Raw genomic sequence first — 17399 nt, forward strand, 5'->3', positions numbered from 1 at the left:
ACCCCCGTCCTTTTCATATGGGTGTCCCCTCACCTCGGGGTCTACGTCGCCATCTTCGATCACTTTGCAAATCGTCATATGTTCACGATTGTCACGCAATCCACATTTGCCGAATTGTCTGAGCTACGACCACCAAACAAAGTCAAGTACTCAACTAACACCATGACAGTTATTCGGACTGGCCAACAGAACGGCGAAGTCTTGGAACTTTACAAGACAGCGAAGTCTGGAAACTTGGTAAGAAAGAAATGTGGACAGCGTAGTGCGATTGACTAAGAAACATTTAGGGTTTTCCGTCTTGCTGCTCACGTTTTGCAAGTGGCGGACGACTGTTAGAACACTCCAAGCAAAATGATGCCACAGTATGTGTTTTATTCAGAGGTATGTGCCATATTAGACGATAGGAAACGAACGATTCATCTATAAATCGGCTGGTAAAGACAGGGGCAATTGTACCCATTATATTAACTGCAAGCACACGGGTAAGAAATACAGCGGTCGAATAGACCATTTTACAGTTGTCTGCTCAGTGACCTGGCCTTTGGATGGCAGCGAGGTTGGAGTTGACCTTGTTTTGTTATTATGCCACAACTTTGCGACAGTTGATCATGAGGTTTCGCCAACTGCTCGCGCTTTGCTATCACTATTACCTGGTCTCAGACCAGGATTTCAAGAAACACAACAATGAGACGGTTATTTTTAAAGTACAGTATGGCTGTTTACATGAAATGGTTGTGCTGGAATATTTACGCCAAACATGATGGATGCAACTGTGTTCGATTGATTACTCAAGTTTCACGTTTCAAAATGTTTTTGTTTTTTCTTGAAGTCAGGTTCAGCCGTGGGTCTTGCACAGAAATTAAACCTGCCAATATTGAACGAATAATGTGTGCTACAGTTGTAACCTTCCAAAAAAAAAACATACAGTAGGCAAAAGTAAAATCAGTTTCGAGCGATAAGCACGTGCCGGTGATCGAAATAAATTTGCATAACATTACAATGCACCGAAAGCAGCGTCTTTTTTCATTTAACTGCAAATGTTTGCCAAAGTTAATCATGTGGTCAATCTAAAAGGGAAAAAAACAGATTGCAAGCATCTCTACTGACGAAAAAGGCTTCCATTCGCTTATTTTTGTTCTTGATGAAGGTAGCTTTCCAAGTTGCCTGTTGGTTTCACGAATGACGAATTTCTCAAAATGTACCACACGTTTATTGCTCTCGACAAAGTACTTTTTTGGGACCGCGATAGAGACTTTGACACACCATGATATGGAGTATGGGCTTTCAGAAAATTTTAGTGTCGACTTCAAATTCAATGTACCAGTGGGCTTTTGATGGTATTGAAATTAGCTAAAATTAGCCCTTTCGCTCACGAGCTTCGATGAAGGTACTTATATCGGCCTAAATATTTTAACACTTGGAGTTTTTGCTAATCAAATTAATGCTTTAGAAACAAGAAGACATGCACTATGAGCTACCCAAAGTATATTGATAGATATCATCCCGTTGAGCTGTACGAGCGAAAAGAAAATGCACAATTTTGGGCCATTTTCGGCGGCGGCAGGCAGCTAAAATGGCGATTTTCGGACTTTCCACGATTTCGATAAAACTAAAGCGCTTCAGGACCTTTGAATGGTATTTTCGAAAACAACTCACTATAGAGGTTATTTGGGCACAATATGAAGAAATCCGAAATTTCGCGACTGTCATCTCATTCTCGGTATTTTCGGGAATCGGCTCTTAACAGAAGTAATTTTAGAACCATATTTCCGCTTGTTTATTTTGATCTCACGAAACAAAAAATGGATATCAAAGACGGCACAACTAACTTGACGTTCAAATATAAATTAAGCGGTGCTACAACAACGGATCATTCCATTTATGCAGTTACACTATACGAGCAAGATGTTGAACTAAAAAAGATTGATGATAAAATAATACTCAGAACATAAATTCCATCGGATGGTAATTTATGAAACTTAAATGGCTTCCCGTAAAGGAACAACGCGAATGGAACCTACTTAAGGCAACTCACAAAGCCCTTCACAACCCATATTGGCCAAGTTATCTGAAACTTAATGTATTTCAACACGAAAGATGCTTAAGATCTAGTAACAGCATTCAGTTAGAGAGATCTTTAATTAATAATACTCTACAGGACCAGACTGCAAGTTTATCTGACACGTTGCCCAGCAACGTGAGGTGCTGCCAAGACTATATTAAATTTTGTAAAGATACCAAAAACATTATTTTTAAGAGAGCTTTAGAACATCTGGCATAATTTTAATTATTTATTTATTTATTTATTTATTTTAGCATATTTTAAAACACAATTTTATCTCGTTTACATATAGATATAAATTTTTAGATATCTTTTAACGTTTTTACAATTGTAAATTTAGTTAGCATCGGGCAGGCGAAGAGCCACCCTGTGGATATACTGCCCAAAATGCCATTATTATTATTATTATTATTATTATTATTATTAATTTCTTTTATTAATCATATATGATACAATATATGACAATTTTTATCTAGCATATATTATATCAGAACAATGACAAAATATTATCCTCATGGAGTAGATCTTTTAGATAGCCAGGGGTTACTATTGAGAAAAAACAGCTCTTTCAACTTAATTCCCATTCTCGGACAAATTTTGTAAACAAGCCATTGTCGAATTATGATCTGTTAGACTTTGTCAAACAATTTAAAATAAAATATTTCAGAGGTGTTTTCAGCAGAGATAACCTACCAAAACGAATAAAAAAAAGAATGTTGCATCAACAATCTTGATAATCATAATGGACCTGGTACTCAGTGGATTTGTGTCCGAAATATGGATGATAAATGTGAATATTTTGACAGTTTTGGACTGAAAATGCCAACAGATGTTCAGAAACACATGTTAACAAGTGGAAAACCAATTGTGCAATCTGTGGATATTGGGTTTTGTATTATCTCTTGGAGAGACAAAGAGGAAGATCCATTTTGCAAACAATACACAATTCTAAATTTGACATGTCAGACCAAAGTGTTAATCACAGATTCATCATAAATTATGTAACTCGATATATATGAAGTCTTATTGTATAAAACAGAAAAAGGTAACTGATTGTGTTCCAGGTAGTGAAAAATATGTCAGAGCCAAAAATGGAAGAATGATGCTCAAATGTACTTGTGCAGAATGTGGAATAACTAAATCAAATTCGTGAAGTCAAATTTTGAAGTCTAATTTTGCCCTCGTAAGACGGGGGCGCACTATTTGATGCATTTAGTTCTCATTCAGTTGGTGAAGCTGCTCTCAAATCTGGGTTTAATGCTTTGGAAGTATTGGTAAGACGTGGATTGTCACAAGCGATTAAATCAGATTTTGCAAAGAAGAAAATAAAGAATTTTGCAAGTAAATATTTGGATCAAGCTCTTGATAATATCACGAGTGATATCACAAAAAAAAAAGATGGCGGTGCTTTTGATATTCACAAAGCCATTGGTAAACAACCTAAACCCAAAGGTGGATGGACAACAGCACAGTACAAATATATGGGTCGGTACAATCCATTTGAAAAACAGTTAGAATATGATAGAAACACTGGTAAGGTCACCAAATGGCATGTTCAACCACGCAACAAAGTTGATGAAATAGCAGCCCATCTGTTTGTGAAAGATGAAGCAGAACAATAAAAACCAAAGTGTGAGAGCAGTTTACTGCTAAAGGTAATACACAATATTTGAACATTCTACCTGAAATATTGCAAGAGTACAACAATACCAAACACAGTTCAATCAAAATGACACTAACAGAAGCTAGCGCTAGTAAAAAGAAGAATCAAGGAGTGGCATATTTCAATCTGTATGGTGATAAGGGAATCATCATCAAAACCAAAATTCAAAATTGGCGATAAAGTGAGAATAAGCAAATAAAAGTCTTTGATAAAGGATATACTCCAAATTGGACTGAAGAAGAATTTACAATTGGTAAGATCCAATATACGAATCCAATCACTTATCTTATAAAAGATCTCAATAACGAGGGAATAAAAGGGAGTTTTTATGAACCTGAAAGCCAAACAGGATATTTTCAGAATCGAAAAAATCATTAGGAAAAGGAAAAAACAAGCATTGGTAAAGTGGAAGGGATATAGTGATGATTTCAATAGTTGGATACCTATGTAATTTTATATTGTGGAACAAGAATATCTCAATCATCAATTTCTGACAAGTCTGACTCAGAATGGCCACAATCAAGCGAGTGGTCACAATCTAGTTTCGATTCACAATCATCAGGTGAAGAATGGACGCTCTCGGATTCGGATTGTAGTTCTGATTCGCAAGATTCAAGCTTATTTATTTTTTACTAATTTTTTGTAACAAAAATAGCCAAAAATATCATTATTTCTGGCTAATTTATTCTATTTTCGTCCGTACGCTTATCTTTCCAATCAATGATTTTTGGATTTTCTTTTTGGTTCGCGTATTCGAATCGTACGATTGACTATTTATTTTTGATTTTCCTTTTTTGCAGCCGTAGAGTTGTTCACTTCCCTTTCTAGTGGTTCCAGCATCAATTCCCAGACTTTTCACCGCAGCAGACATGCTAACAAAAATTACGACTTCATTCGTTATACAACTGATTGCTCTCACACGCTTCTTATTCTGATAATTATATTTATTAAACGAATAATCACGTTTTTCAGCTGCTTTCTTTTTATTTTGCTGCACTGTTAACAATTGTAGATTACATAATCGATTATCATCTCTGATATCATTCATATGATCTATCTCTTTCCCTTCTGGGATCAGTCCATTGCAACATTCCTATATGAATCTATGAGCACAATATCTTTTTTGGCCTACTTGTCCAAATTTACGCGCACTACATCTTAAATATCCATTTTTCTCAAGTGTACTAGTCATTAGTATTCGTTTTCCAATGTAAATGATTTTCCCATCCACTGATGATGCGCACAAATTGTAAATCGGATGTTTTTTCTTATTAACACCTTCAATTTTTATTATTTGACTCCTTGGTGTTGGTATTGGTTTCAATTTTCCAATTTCAATTATATTTTCTTCATAATCTTGTACCATTTGCTTCACCGATTTTCGAAGATGAGGTATTGATTTATTTTTTTTATTCAATAATAAATCAGTCTACTGTTGCTTTGACAATTTTGTCAATTCATCAATATTCATTATTCTATTTTCACTAGCCATAATAAAATAGAACATTTTCTCTTTATATATATATCATCGATGAAATCATGCTTTTATCCGAATAGGATGGTATAAATAACATTTGATTTGAGGGTTAAAAGAGCAAATGATGAGTTTTGGAAATTATTAGGTAAAATTTGATCCGAAGAGACTTGCGGTGATGAAAAATAGCTTTTAATTTCAAAATCAAGAGAGTTTTTTTTAAAAAAAAGCGAAAAAGTGCTGCTGAGGGGCTTGAAAATAAATAGTGCTGCTGAGAGGCTTGAAAATCATTTTTTCATTTGTTGAATTATGCTTGTAATTGAAGAGAATTACATAGATAACGTTTGATTTGAATTTCGGGGCTTTGAAAATACACTAAAACTAAATTACGTGTCACGGCTCTCAGAGCGTTTGGCGAGTTTGGAAATTAGAAAGGAAAATTTAATCGGAAGAGCCTCTCGGTGATGAAAAAAGGCTTCTAATTTTAAAAACGTGAAAATGCGCTATAACCGCCATCTTGTACACTACTTATGTGTGTAATACGAAGTAATGTAAACTCTGTAAATAGTGTGTAATAACGAATAATTAATAATAACTGAGTTGAGCTTAGTTGAAACGAAGACATGGCCGGAAATTCGGGACATCGAGTCTTTTAATTTTCGTGCGGCATACGTCTGGTACACAATTTAGTGGTGCATACCGCTGTTCAGTACGGCGTACTTCGGGCTCAACGACATTACAGAAAAAGGTGTTATACAAAAAGATGTTGTTGGGCATGTAAATAACTGCTGACCGAAGTAATTGCATAAAAGTAAAAACTAGAGAAAATTGCCTTTTAAACGATGTCTTTTGGAGCAAAATCGGACCATTTGCAGCCGAAATATCGCCGTGTAAAGACAGCGGATTTGGGGATTTTAGCGTGGCTTTTTACGAGCTTGCTTTCCGTCATTTTGCAAGCTTTTTAAAACCAAAAAGCGGAGCGAAGAAATCAGCATCGCAGGTGAAAATTGGTCAAATAGTACATCATACGGTGCTTTTCTTCAAGCGATCGCGGCACTTGGGATATCCCTGCTACAGAGGATCAAAATCTTCTTGGGATGCAAAAATGGGATTTCAAGCCTCTGTTTTGTAGAGCATTGTATGGGCCAAGCTTCGAAAATAAACATCGATGAAAAGCAGGGCGAGTAACATTTGTTGATGAAAACCAACTTATCAGAATAGCCGAGGAAACTTTCAAGAACTCTACCGGATCGCGGCACTTGTTCCCGGTAAGCCAGAACGTGCTCTATTTTATTTTGTTTTATTTCTGCCATACATTTCCTTTGAGTGTTTGGCGGCCATATTGTCAAGTAACCTCGCGCGTGCGCCGTTGCGATGTCCGGAATTTCTGGCCATGGCGATGTTCTCCGATAGTGAGTCGGAGCAGGGTTTGTCAATGGAGAATCTGTCATGCGACTTTGCCATTGAAAGTGAAATGTGAAAATCGCAGAAACTTTGATAAGATCATGAAAAAAATAAAGTATATTAATTGATCCACATTAGTTGTTTTGTCCTCTCAGCTTTCCAGGTCAGTGATATTTTCTGTAGTAATATCATAGTTCTTGTAAAAGCTGAGTGCAATATATAACCCCGTCTATTGACTTCCTTTAGTGAAATTAAGATTGAGCAGCTACTCAGTATATTATCAGGGCATCACCAGTTTAAATATCTAGTTCTCCCATTGGCTTACTTATTCAAAAAGAAGCATAGTCGGCGGCCGTCTTAGCAAGGTTTGTCCTCAAACTGGATCAAGTTTTGTGAAGATTTTTAAAGTGGTATCACTGACCTCTTTCTTTCTAGCAACGGTTTACGGAACGGAATATTGACGTTAACGAACAGACGGTCAAATTAGCAGAGGAAATAGTTCACTTATCATTGAAATGTTTAAAAATCTAACGAAACTTACAACTTTTTCTGTCAAAACATCAACATAATCTCATTAATTTACTGTCTATCCCATGGGCAAATTATAGCAATTGGTCTTTGACTGCACAAAAAAAACGCTCTCCTTGAGTTTATTTCCAGTCGAAATTCAATTGATTGAGTTCAAAACAAAGCCTCAAAGCACTGACTTTCCATAGTAAAATTTTTATTTTAAAAAAGGTTTCAAAATGCGGCTCCTTTTCTGTCAAGTCAGAAGTTCAAAACTAGCGGTATATATACAAATATTTAAATAACATTAATCAAATAAAAAGCAATTTCCGCCTCTCTCAACCTTTTTTTAATTAAGGTGGCCCGATAGGCTAAAAGGGAACAAAAAGTTTGCTTGAAATACTCTATGGTGAAGAAAGATCAGTTGCATGTGATTGCACTCTTGAAGAGAAAATGAATGTGGAAGGTTTTACTTCAAATGGTTGCTATTGTAACCAGTTACATCCTCCTTTTGAGGTTTTAATTTATAGCATTGACGCCAACAGTTCCTGCTCTTTTACAAAATATTTGACATTCAAACAAAGACACCTTGTAAGTTCAGTTTCTGTTTCGTTCAAGGCAGTGAACCACAGTTTTGACAGTCAACTCTCGTTTTCAGCGCTTTTTATGGGCTTTATCTGGAAATATCCTGATTTTGCACCATACCCAGTGGACAAATTATCTAGTGTCACGTGACAGAAGTTAAAATGTTACGATATTTTGGTTGATTGCATCACGGGACTATTGGTCTTTGGGTACGCCAAGTTTCAGGAATTTCTGTTAAATACTTTCCAAAGTAGAAATGTTGTCATTTGGTACAAAAGTATACGTTTGACTGAGAAAGATGTACTTAAAGTTTCTTACACGATGGCTTTAGTATTTAACAAGCCGCAAGTGGGGAGGGGGGAGGGGGTGGCGTTTGCAGGTTGGTAAAGAAAATGCAAAAGCAGTTGGTGTATTTTGTAAAAAAAATTACCGCATAACTGGGAAATATTACTTTTCATAAGGGAAATAAATGAGCCTGTGATGGTCATTCAGGCAACGCTTTTCACAAGAAATTACAATTGTCGAGCTGTGCATGTCTTAACAAATTTTCTACAAAGCTATCGTTCATATTTGTTGAAACTGATCTCTATTTGTGGTCATTCTCTAACTGTAAAAAACCGTCGCTATGGCCGTTGCTACGTAAAAAATTATACCACTGTGTAATTTTCCTTAAATTTCACAGCCACCTAGAAGCTAATTCAGCAAGATCGATTCAAAATCTTTCTTACAAGTGTTCAAGGGCTTTAAATCTTATGTGTTTTTAAAAAATTGCACTTTTCCCGAACATCGTCATCTTTTAGCCTATCGAGCCACCTTAATAGTTGACAGAACTAGACAACTCCGCGTTGTCCAATTCTGTCGGTAATCATGGTCGCGATTACATAAATCAGCCTCCCGTCTCCCGCGGTAGCTCTGATGCTGTTGATCAGCCGTATGAATATTTGCATCATAATTAGTTTCATCGACCTAAATGCGAGGCAAGCTCGGGTAATTTTGTAGTTTCTCTCCAAAACTGCACTTCGGTGACAAATACACAGTCTTCCAATCCACAGCGATATACAAAACTAAACGCTCTTAGAGCGTTTACTCAGGCTTCGTATCGCAATATCAAATCGTAATTTACAAGTAAGCTTATTAAAGACAATGAAAACAAATAAAAGAATCAGGGTATTTTAACACGAGAGTTACGCTTAGATATTCACTGTTAAAGTTGCTTCGTTGAGTATCTTGCATGTCCAATTGCAGGCTGTTTGTCTCATCTTCGAAGTTCTGTTTACGAAGATTCTTCATTTGTTCAACATCTGAGGTATTCGTCTCAGTATCATAGTTTGTTGTTAAGTCGTTACTCATAGTTTTTTTTTTTTTTTTTCCTTTCGTAGTTTTTTTGTCTCTTCATTTGAACTCCTACATGGCATATTTGTTACCTCGGATCGTGAGAACGTTCTTGGATTTTGCTTATTTGGCAGGCTTTCAACCAATGCTATTCGTGGACCGACCCGTTGAGAAAAAAGTTCGATATCTTCATATGTAAGATGAACGTACAAGGTGGGATTTTTTCCACGACTTTCTTCACAAAACATAGCGTTCTCTGTATTACGTTGTTCTCGAAGAGGGACCACACGATCCCCCCGCACGCTCTACGCTAGCAACGCCTAGCTGGGACCATGACTCCCTTTGGCGACCAAGCCAAAACAGCTTGCATTTTATGACGCGGGCTTTCCTAAGGAAGCCAGAGTAATAACGTGAAAGATAGAGCGGGGCCTTGGTTGCAGTCTCGTGCTGCTACTACACGAAGTACATTTCTTTTTATACGGGTAAAAAGAAAATGGACAGGACGGAATTGGGACGACTTACAGGATAGCGTTTTCTCCTTGGATTAGAAAACAAAGTCCTTCCTGACTTCCTACACAATTGACCAGGAATAATAAGTCATAACACTCAGCTTAACTCTGGAATTACCACTCCCGCACAGTTATCAAATTTGATAACCCCATAGCGTCAAAACATGGCGACAATTTATAACTCGATGAATTTTCGGAGAACATTAACTTTGTTCGTCGAATCTTCGCTTGTGGTCGCGTTGTATACCCATAGCTCCACGCGATTACCTTGCGCGGAAGACGAACCTCGTGAGTGCGCAAAATGGTGGCCGTCGGTTGATGATTGTGCGAGATTTTGCTCGATGATTAGAGAAGACGGCCCCAAAGATGATAGCTTATTTTAGGCATGTTTGTAATCTTTGCCTTCAATTTTAAGGCAATTGTCAATTTTTGTGGAACACGAAGAGAAAAAAGCATGCCCTGTTCTTTAGTTCTTTTCTTTTGATTCATTGCTTGCTCGTCAAATGGCACAAAGAATTGTATGAGGACGCTGTGGTTTTTTTTTATTTGCTGTCTGATTCCGGTACTGACCGCTATGTTTAATTACTTGTGCTCCTAGGGAATGAGTTCTATCAAGTGGCAGAATATGGATGCTCACTGAAAATAGCATTTAACTTAAAAATAATACTTAATTATCTTAACAAAATCTTTTGTCATTCATAATAAAGCTTACAGGTTCACAGAGACAGTAGCAGTAAACTCTTACAAGTCATCAAATTCAAATTAAGTATGTACAAAACATTACAGTGTGAGAACATTACTGGTGAGAATTTAAGCAAGTTATTTTAATGCTTTATACGATATACAATTATATTTTCTGACTCAAATTTCATGTGAATACATCAATCAGCACTTCAGGTAATGATGTGAAGTATATATGAAATAATTCATATTTGAACTGCGGTTGTAGATGAAAGTGAAGAATGATCATCGCAGTAAATTTTCCAATTTAAGCAAATGGAATGAAGAAGCCTGAAAAACTCAGGGCTTCAACGGGATTTGAAGCCGTGACCTCCACGATACCGGTGCGATGCTCTACCAACTGAGCTATGAAGCCACACATTGGAAGCGAGGTCAATTAATTGAGTTCATATCTTCCCGTGCGCTCCCAATGTGTGGCTTCATAGCTCAGTTGGTAGAGCATCGCACCGGTATCGCGGAGGTCACGGGTTCAAATCCCGTTGAAGCCCCGATTTTTTCAGGCTTCTTCTTTCCAATTGCTTAAATTGGAAAATTTACTGCGATGATCATTCTTCACTTTCACTTCAGGTAATCCCAGCAAAGGGGAGTGCATGGATGCAAATGTAGATGAAGTCAAGTGAAGTAGTATATCAAATACGAGAGACGGTGTTCCATCGAGATATCCAAACACCGAGAAGAGAGTTGAAAATACGATGCGCAGCGGAGTATTTTTGACAATATTCCAGGTGTTTGGATAGCCGGTGAAATACTGTCTCGAGTGTTTGATATATCTCCTCAATCGAAATAAAAGCCGACAAGTAAACGGGAAACTAAAATCGTCAAAATCTGTGCTAATTAAGACCGGGTATTCAAACCTCCTTCACAGTGGTGATTTTCTTTGTTTTAACTTGATGAATTATTAATGAGTTTGAGATCAAAGAATCAATGGTTTAGCAGCATGGAGTGATGAATGCCCTTGACTGGCTAAGAATTTTTCATAATCTTGGAAAGTTAAGCAAGGCAAGGGTGAATACATTGTGCAATTGCTATGAATGATTCATTTTCTCGTCCACGGCAATTGTTTCTTTGAAGGTAAATATACATGTATGTTATTGATTTATTCCAATTATTTTGTCATATTCTGGAAAACTTACATTTCTGCCAATCACTTCAGATTTATGACACTGCAATCAGTCATTGAGGGTGTATGTTATGTGATTTGGCGGATATTACCTATTTTACCAGTTCATGTTCTTGAGTACAAAGGGTCTTAACATAAATGCTACCTCTACCATAACAAAAATCAGGTACATAATATTCTTTCTTTTAGGTACGTGACTGGCTCTTGAAGTGAATTGAAATGTGTGATCCCAAAACAGAAGCAGCAGTGTCGAGAAAGAAGTATGATTTTAAGGAAGAGGTTCTTGCATGGAGAATCAAGCTTAGGACAGAAAGGACAGTCTTTGTCCAATTTACAGTTATATTTGATTTGAAATTTTTCAAACCGTTTGTTTGTTTATCTGTTTGTTTTTTGTTGTTTTGTTTTCATGTTTATCATAACCTGAAACGAAACGGAAATAGAAATAAGACTGGTTTGAAGAAGTTTAAGACCAAAAATAAATTTACACCGCAGCATACACATGAACTGAAATGTGTTCCCCTCTTTGTAACTCAAGACACAACCTTTTTCATCTACCTGTTGCCATCCATTGTAAACATGTCCCATGACAAGATGTATCGACAGTATAGAGTAGAGTGTGTGCACGTGACGTCATCAAATTCTCAAATCCAAAACTAAAGAGCGCCTCAAGGTTTTATCCTCATCAGGCATAAGAGGTACTAAATTTATATCTGTTACAACTTCTCAGCTCAATGGCGTCCTCTCGTTTAGAAACCAGCGCATTTTGAATTTCGGAATTACGGCGATGCGTGACTGAAGCTAAGATCGCGTTTGTCGAAAAATATACACTTATCACGTATTTTTAGCCATTTTAGGAGTTAAAGTATTAGGAAAAGTACTCTGTAAATGCTTTTTGGTTCGGTTCAGATGATCAGTTGTCTAGATAGCCAAAGTAAGTTCCAGATATTTACACTATTTTCCGGCCGCCATACTGGAGGACTAAGGAGTTCCTCCAACATCGCGGCTCTATACCAGGCTCTATAATTTTGCGCGGAACATTTCGGCGAAGATCTCAACTTTGGGACAACGTACACACCTTAAACTTGGAGAACTGTCTTCTTTATTTATTGTCTATAATATCACAATTTCTTGACTTAATCCACTGAAAGGTTTTTGATATTATTTTTTATTGCGTGACAACGCACACGCTCTTATTACTCCACCAGCTCTCTAAGCAATACAATTTATATAGGCAGCAAATTAAATTAATTTGTTCGGTTTACTCGCCTGACCTTTGTAGGGTATCAACGCTGTTGCAAAAGTGAATGTTTTTATTTAATTGAACGCAAATATACCCTTGATAAATTTACTGCAATGATTTCTTCTTGTTGCTTTTATTTAATTAGCTTATCAAGTGATTGCCATCAAGTGATTGCCATTGACTAACTGACTGACTGACTGACTGACTGACTGACTGACTGACTGACAGACTGACAGACTAACTGACTGACTGACTGACTGACTGACTGACTGACCGACTGACTGACCGACTGACTGATTGACTGATTGGCTGGCTGTAAGGAAAATTAAGTCTGTCCCTTTTTAACATTTTTTTTTTCTGTATAATTTGAAGGTATTTGTTAGACAACCAAGACCAGCATGTTTCCCTAAGCGGTTGAGCTCTTGATAAAAACCTCCTGAATATTGATGGAATTCTGAAGGAGAACTGAAGAAATTTTCTATTTGAGCACTCCGTGGAAGTGGCATCAAAATCTGATGTACCTATAACAGTGGTTTACACTACAGAGGGAGAGAGAGCCCAGACAGAGAACATAAACAGTGCTTCTAAGAATGAAATACTACAGAGAACTGAGAGCCAGATAAGTTTGCTATCTGATGAACATACAAAAGTTGTACTGGCACAGAAACGTACTGACTATTAGATGCCCAGATGGTACCGTGGAGGAAGTGAAGAGCTTGGTGATGAAGGTGCTGACATGAATTGTCAAGGTATGTTAGGACGATTTTACGAATTGCCAGATATTTATAAGTAATTTTTACAATTATGTGATCATAGTTCTAAGCCAAGCTTAAGACAAACGCATATCATTTCGTGCTTTGAGTCACAGCAAACAAACTCGGTATGCATGGGACAAATATGGTTCGTGACCACGCAAATCATTGTAGTGCTCATTAATATGTAGGATCGGACCGGAGATTTAAATGTCTTGAACCTCTGTTAACGTCGCTGTTATATCAAATCTTTGCCTCTTGCGCTTTAAAAACTCTCAGCACAATACAACAGTCTATTTGATGCGATATTTTGTAGGTTACGTATGACGCGAACATTTCTTCATTCATATCATGCAGATTCTCGATGAAGGACAAGACGAAGAGGAAGGGGCGAAGAACACAAAAAAGTGGAGAGCCTGTTTATGTTTTTAGACAATAAATATATTTTATGGAATTCGATTTGCTGTTTCTCTGGTCTCTTTGAACGACTGCTGCTCACAAAATTCCGATGGGATAAAAAATTAAGCCATGGCATATATTTAGAGCACTCGAGGTTTATTTTCGACGCGACGCTCTCCGGCGATAGAAATAGGATCAAGCATTTCCAATTTAATATGAATAAAGACTGGTTCTTATTCTTTTATCCAGAGCAAAATTTCCATTCCTGATTCTATTCCTATTCGAAACCTTACTTAGTGGGTTAGGGGTTACGTACAGAAAAACGGGAATCAAATGTTGAATTTTTAGCCATTTTTAGCCATATTGAAATGGAGATGGTTGCTATGATAACGTGTCACGTGAACTTAAACTTGATGCTTGATTGGCTCATAGGTTATTTTGGTCTCGGTTATCAAATTTGATGACCGTGCCGGACTGATCAGCTTAAATTTTATGGTCTTGATAGACGTGGAGATTAATAGTAGATAGAGGATCGAGGACTCAGGGAACTAATGCAGAGGGAATATTTGGGCAGCTTCAAAGGTATACGGAGCAGTGTGACAATCGGCAACATTAAAACATAAAATTCATATGCCCAGGGAAAGGGTTGCTAACATGGGTTACCTACATGTAGCTGTTAACAACCATCGGAACTCTTCAGGAGCATAAGCATAAATTTAAGGAATTCTTCGTATACTAAGGGGCAAATTTGAAGAATTCTTTAGGAAACCAGGACTAAATCGAAGGGTTATGACTCAAATAGAAGAGTGGTTCGGATATTAAATGCTATAGTGATTATTACTAAAATATTCTTCAAAATGCAATGTATTTATAATAATAATAATAATAATAATAAAGTTTTTTGGGCGCATTTAAAAAAACTCAATGAGCTTACATTACTATAAAAAATAAATTAGTTAAATCTTATAAAATATTTCTAATAACAGTAAGTAAATAAGATAAATGAAATAATTAATTAAAATACAGTTTCTCATAAAATCAAATAAATCAGAAGTGGGATTTCCGAAACAAGAATGTTTTGAGGGCAGATTTAAAAGACGAAAGAGATGTTGTATTTTGAACAGAATCCGGTAAACTGTTCCATAATGTAGGTGCGGAGAAAGAAAAGGCACGTTCACCGTATGTCACAGAGTTCACAGTAGGGACGGTGAAAAGAAGTTTAGAGGATGAGCGTAAGCTCCGTTGCGGGTGGTATTGTTGTAGGAGAGACGACAAGTAGGCTGGACAAAGTCCATGGATAATCTTAAAACTGATGAGCAGAAGTTTGAATATAATCCGTGATTCAACAGGTAGCCAGTGTAATTCTCGAAGGGCAGGTTTGATGTGGTCGTATTGCTTGGTTCCAGTGATAAGGCGTGCGGCAGTGTTTTGAACTCATTAAATGTCACTTGCCGAGAGGAAAGGTGTAGAAAAGGTGTAGGCTGAGAGGGGACATGTAACTACAGGTGCATCACTTTTCAAAAGATATTAAGTTAGAGCTGGAAGAGACGGCTTTCATATGGGGCGAACCACTGGCCAAAGCAAGGAACAGTAGGGCATTTACTACTATTTACCCTTTTAATATCGATACATTACCGATACTAGCAGTATACATGCCGAACTAAAAAATTAGTCTCCCTGTAGTTCTTAGGCTCGATTTCCGCCGCTCCTGCGGCTCTCTCGTGTCTGGTCTACGTTCTGGGATTCTTCGTTTTGTTCTCCTTTGGGGTTTAGCTCCTAGTTCGCTTGATACCTGAGTTGTCGTACTGTACTAAGCACTTAATAAATTACCTTTATCGCAGAGGTAAATAGAAGTCTTAGTGGGTTACGTTCGAATCCGTTTTTGCCTTTTCGCTCTTTATTTTCACAACTTAAATTTTCGAACGTAAGTACTAGTGGCCTTCATGTCTTCTTTCTTTCATCCGAAGCCGAAATATGCGTGATATTTCTTATACTCATTTCCAAATATTGCTACTTATTATCCATCAAATATTTTCGCTCGTGCGCGATTAGTCTAAACGCATCACGTGACTGAATATTTTCCAGCTAAAACTGGAAAATATCCGGATGATATTCCCCAATTTTCCAAACCATCCATGTTGTGAAAAGTACTTGAAGAAGAATAAACACAATAGCCTCCATTTGGCGCGGAAATATGCTCGGATAATGTCCTTGGACATAATCTGTTTCTCAAAGTTCACAGTTTTCCTCGAGCTTCGCTCTCGGAAAACTTTTCGCTTCTCGGATCAGGTAATGTCGACGAGAAAATATCTGAGCATATTTCCGCGCCAAATGGAGGCTATTGTCTATAAGAAGAATTCTTAGCTGACGCGCATGTTCACATGATGTTTAACATTTTTTGAAGCTTCACTGAAAAGTAAATTCTTCTCCATAGATTAGTACAATATAACGTAATATACATTACAATGCTCACCTGTTACAATGACTCGTATTTTGTACCTCCATTGGTTTGAATCTGTTGCAAGCTCGCATTGGTAAACCGCTTCTTCCCTTTCAGTGACATTGTTTATTATCAAGGTGGCCACCTCACTTCTGCTGATATCAAAACGTGTTCTGTAATCATGTTTGTTAAATACTATAGTATTAACACCAGATATCGTTCCAATATCATTGAAGCTGTCATCATTCAACCTTATAGAAAATGAAGTTGCTCTCAGTGAACCAGCTAACAGAGTGTAACTCCACTTCAGAGCCACTCGAGTACTTCCATTTAACACTGGCTTATTAACTGTTCTGATGTCCGTTGGATCCGTCTGAGTCCACTGAGGAGGAGGTGCTGTCCACGTTACTGAAGTCGCTAAAAAATTAAATATTACTCAGAAATTTATTTGTCTCCCCGATTTTCTAAACTACATTTTAAAAGCTAGGCTCACAAATGACACGCTCGATTATTCTCCGGGAAAACCGTCAGAACATTAGTATGAGCATCCTTGACAAATTCTGCGGCCAATTTTTATGCGCTTAGTTTTCTGAACTATGGAATAATTTTCAAAAGACAACAACCTGATATTTTATTAAGGGTTAGCTCAGGCGGTATTGGACACATTCTCATACATTGTCTTATAAACGGCTAAAATCTTAACGCAATTCGCCGACGGCATAATGTCACGTATTCTTGGTTTTCTTATGACGTAGTCATATTCCAAAATTAGAAATTATCTTTCCTTCCGCGGTTTTAGTTTCATCAGATAAAAGACCCTATAGGAACGTGACGTTTGACAATCTTTTAGCTCGAAAGAGTTCTTCTTTTTGTAATAGAGCACTCCAAGCTTTTGCGCTGTGTGACATGAAAATGGCGGCCCGAAAAGACTGTCGCGTAGGCCAAAAGATGAGTTACCGCTTTAGTTTTCGCTAAATAAACGATGCTTGCACTAGAAGAAGTATTTATTTCAATGTGTCGGAGCTCTAGAGTAAAAATTTTCGTTTCAATTGCAAAACTCAACGACAGATGTTTTTGTTATTTTACGGCCGCCATGTTTGTGCCCCTCCGAAGGGCACAAACATGGCGTATCCATCATTTGTACAAAGCTCTATAAATTTGGGTGACACAC

The 17399-nt window shown here is 37.2% G+C and overlaps 1 protein-coding gene and 1 pseudogene across 1 annotated transcript in view; one reads left to right on the top strand and one right to left on the bottom strand.

The window, feature by feature from the left end:
• LOC145492561 (uncharacterized) overlaps positions 1-17399 on the bottom strand; it is a 68778-nt gene that overhangs the window by 48032 nt on the left and 3347 nt on the right. Inside the window, exon 2 of the mRNA XM_081472005.1 lies at positions 16262-16645. Coding sequence (XP_081328131.1) covers positions 16262-16645 — 384 coding nt within the window. The remainder of the gene's footprint in view (positions 1-16261; positions 16646-17399) is intronic.
• On the top strand, positions 10868-13319 carry LOC145492698 (uncharacterized; annotated as a pseudogene).

Source organism: Orbicella franksi, chromosome 7 (genome assembly GCF_964199315.1).
Source record: "Orbicella franksi chromosome 7, jaOrbFran1.1, whole genome shotgun sequence".
Taxonomy (NCBI): Eukaryota; Metazoa; Cnidaria; class Anthozoa; order Scleractinia; family Merulinidae; genus Orbicella; species Orbicella franksi.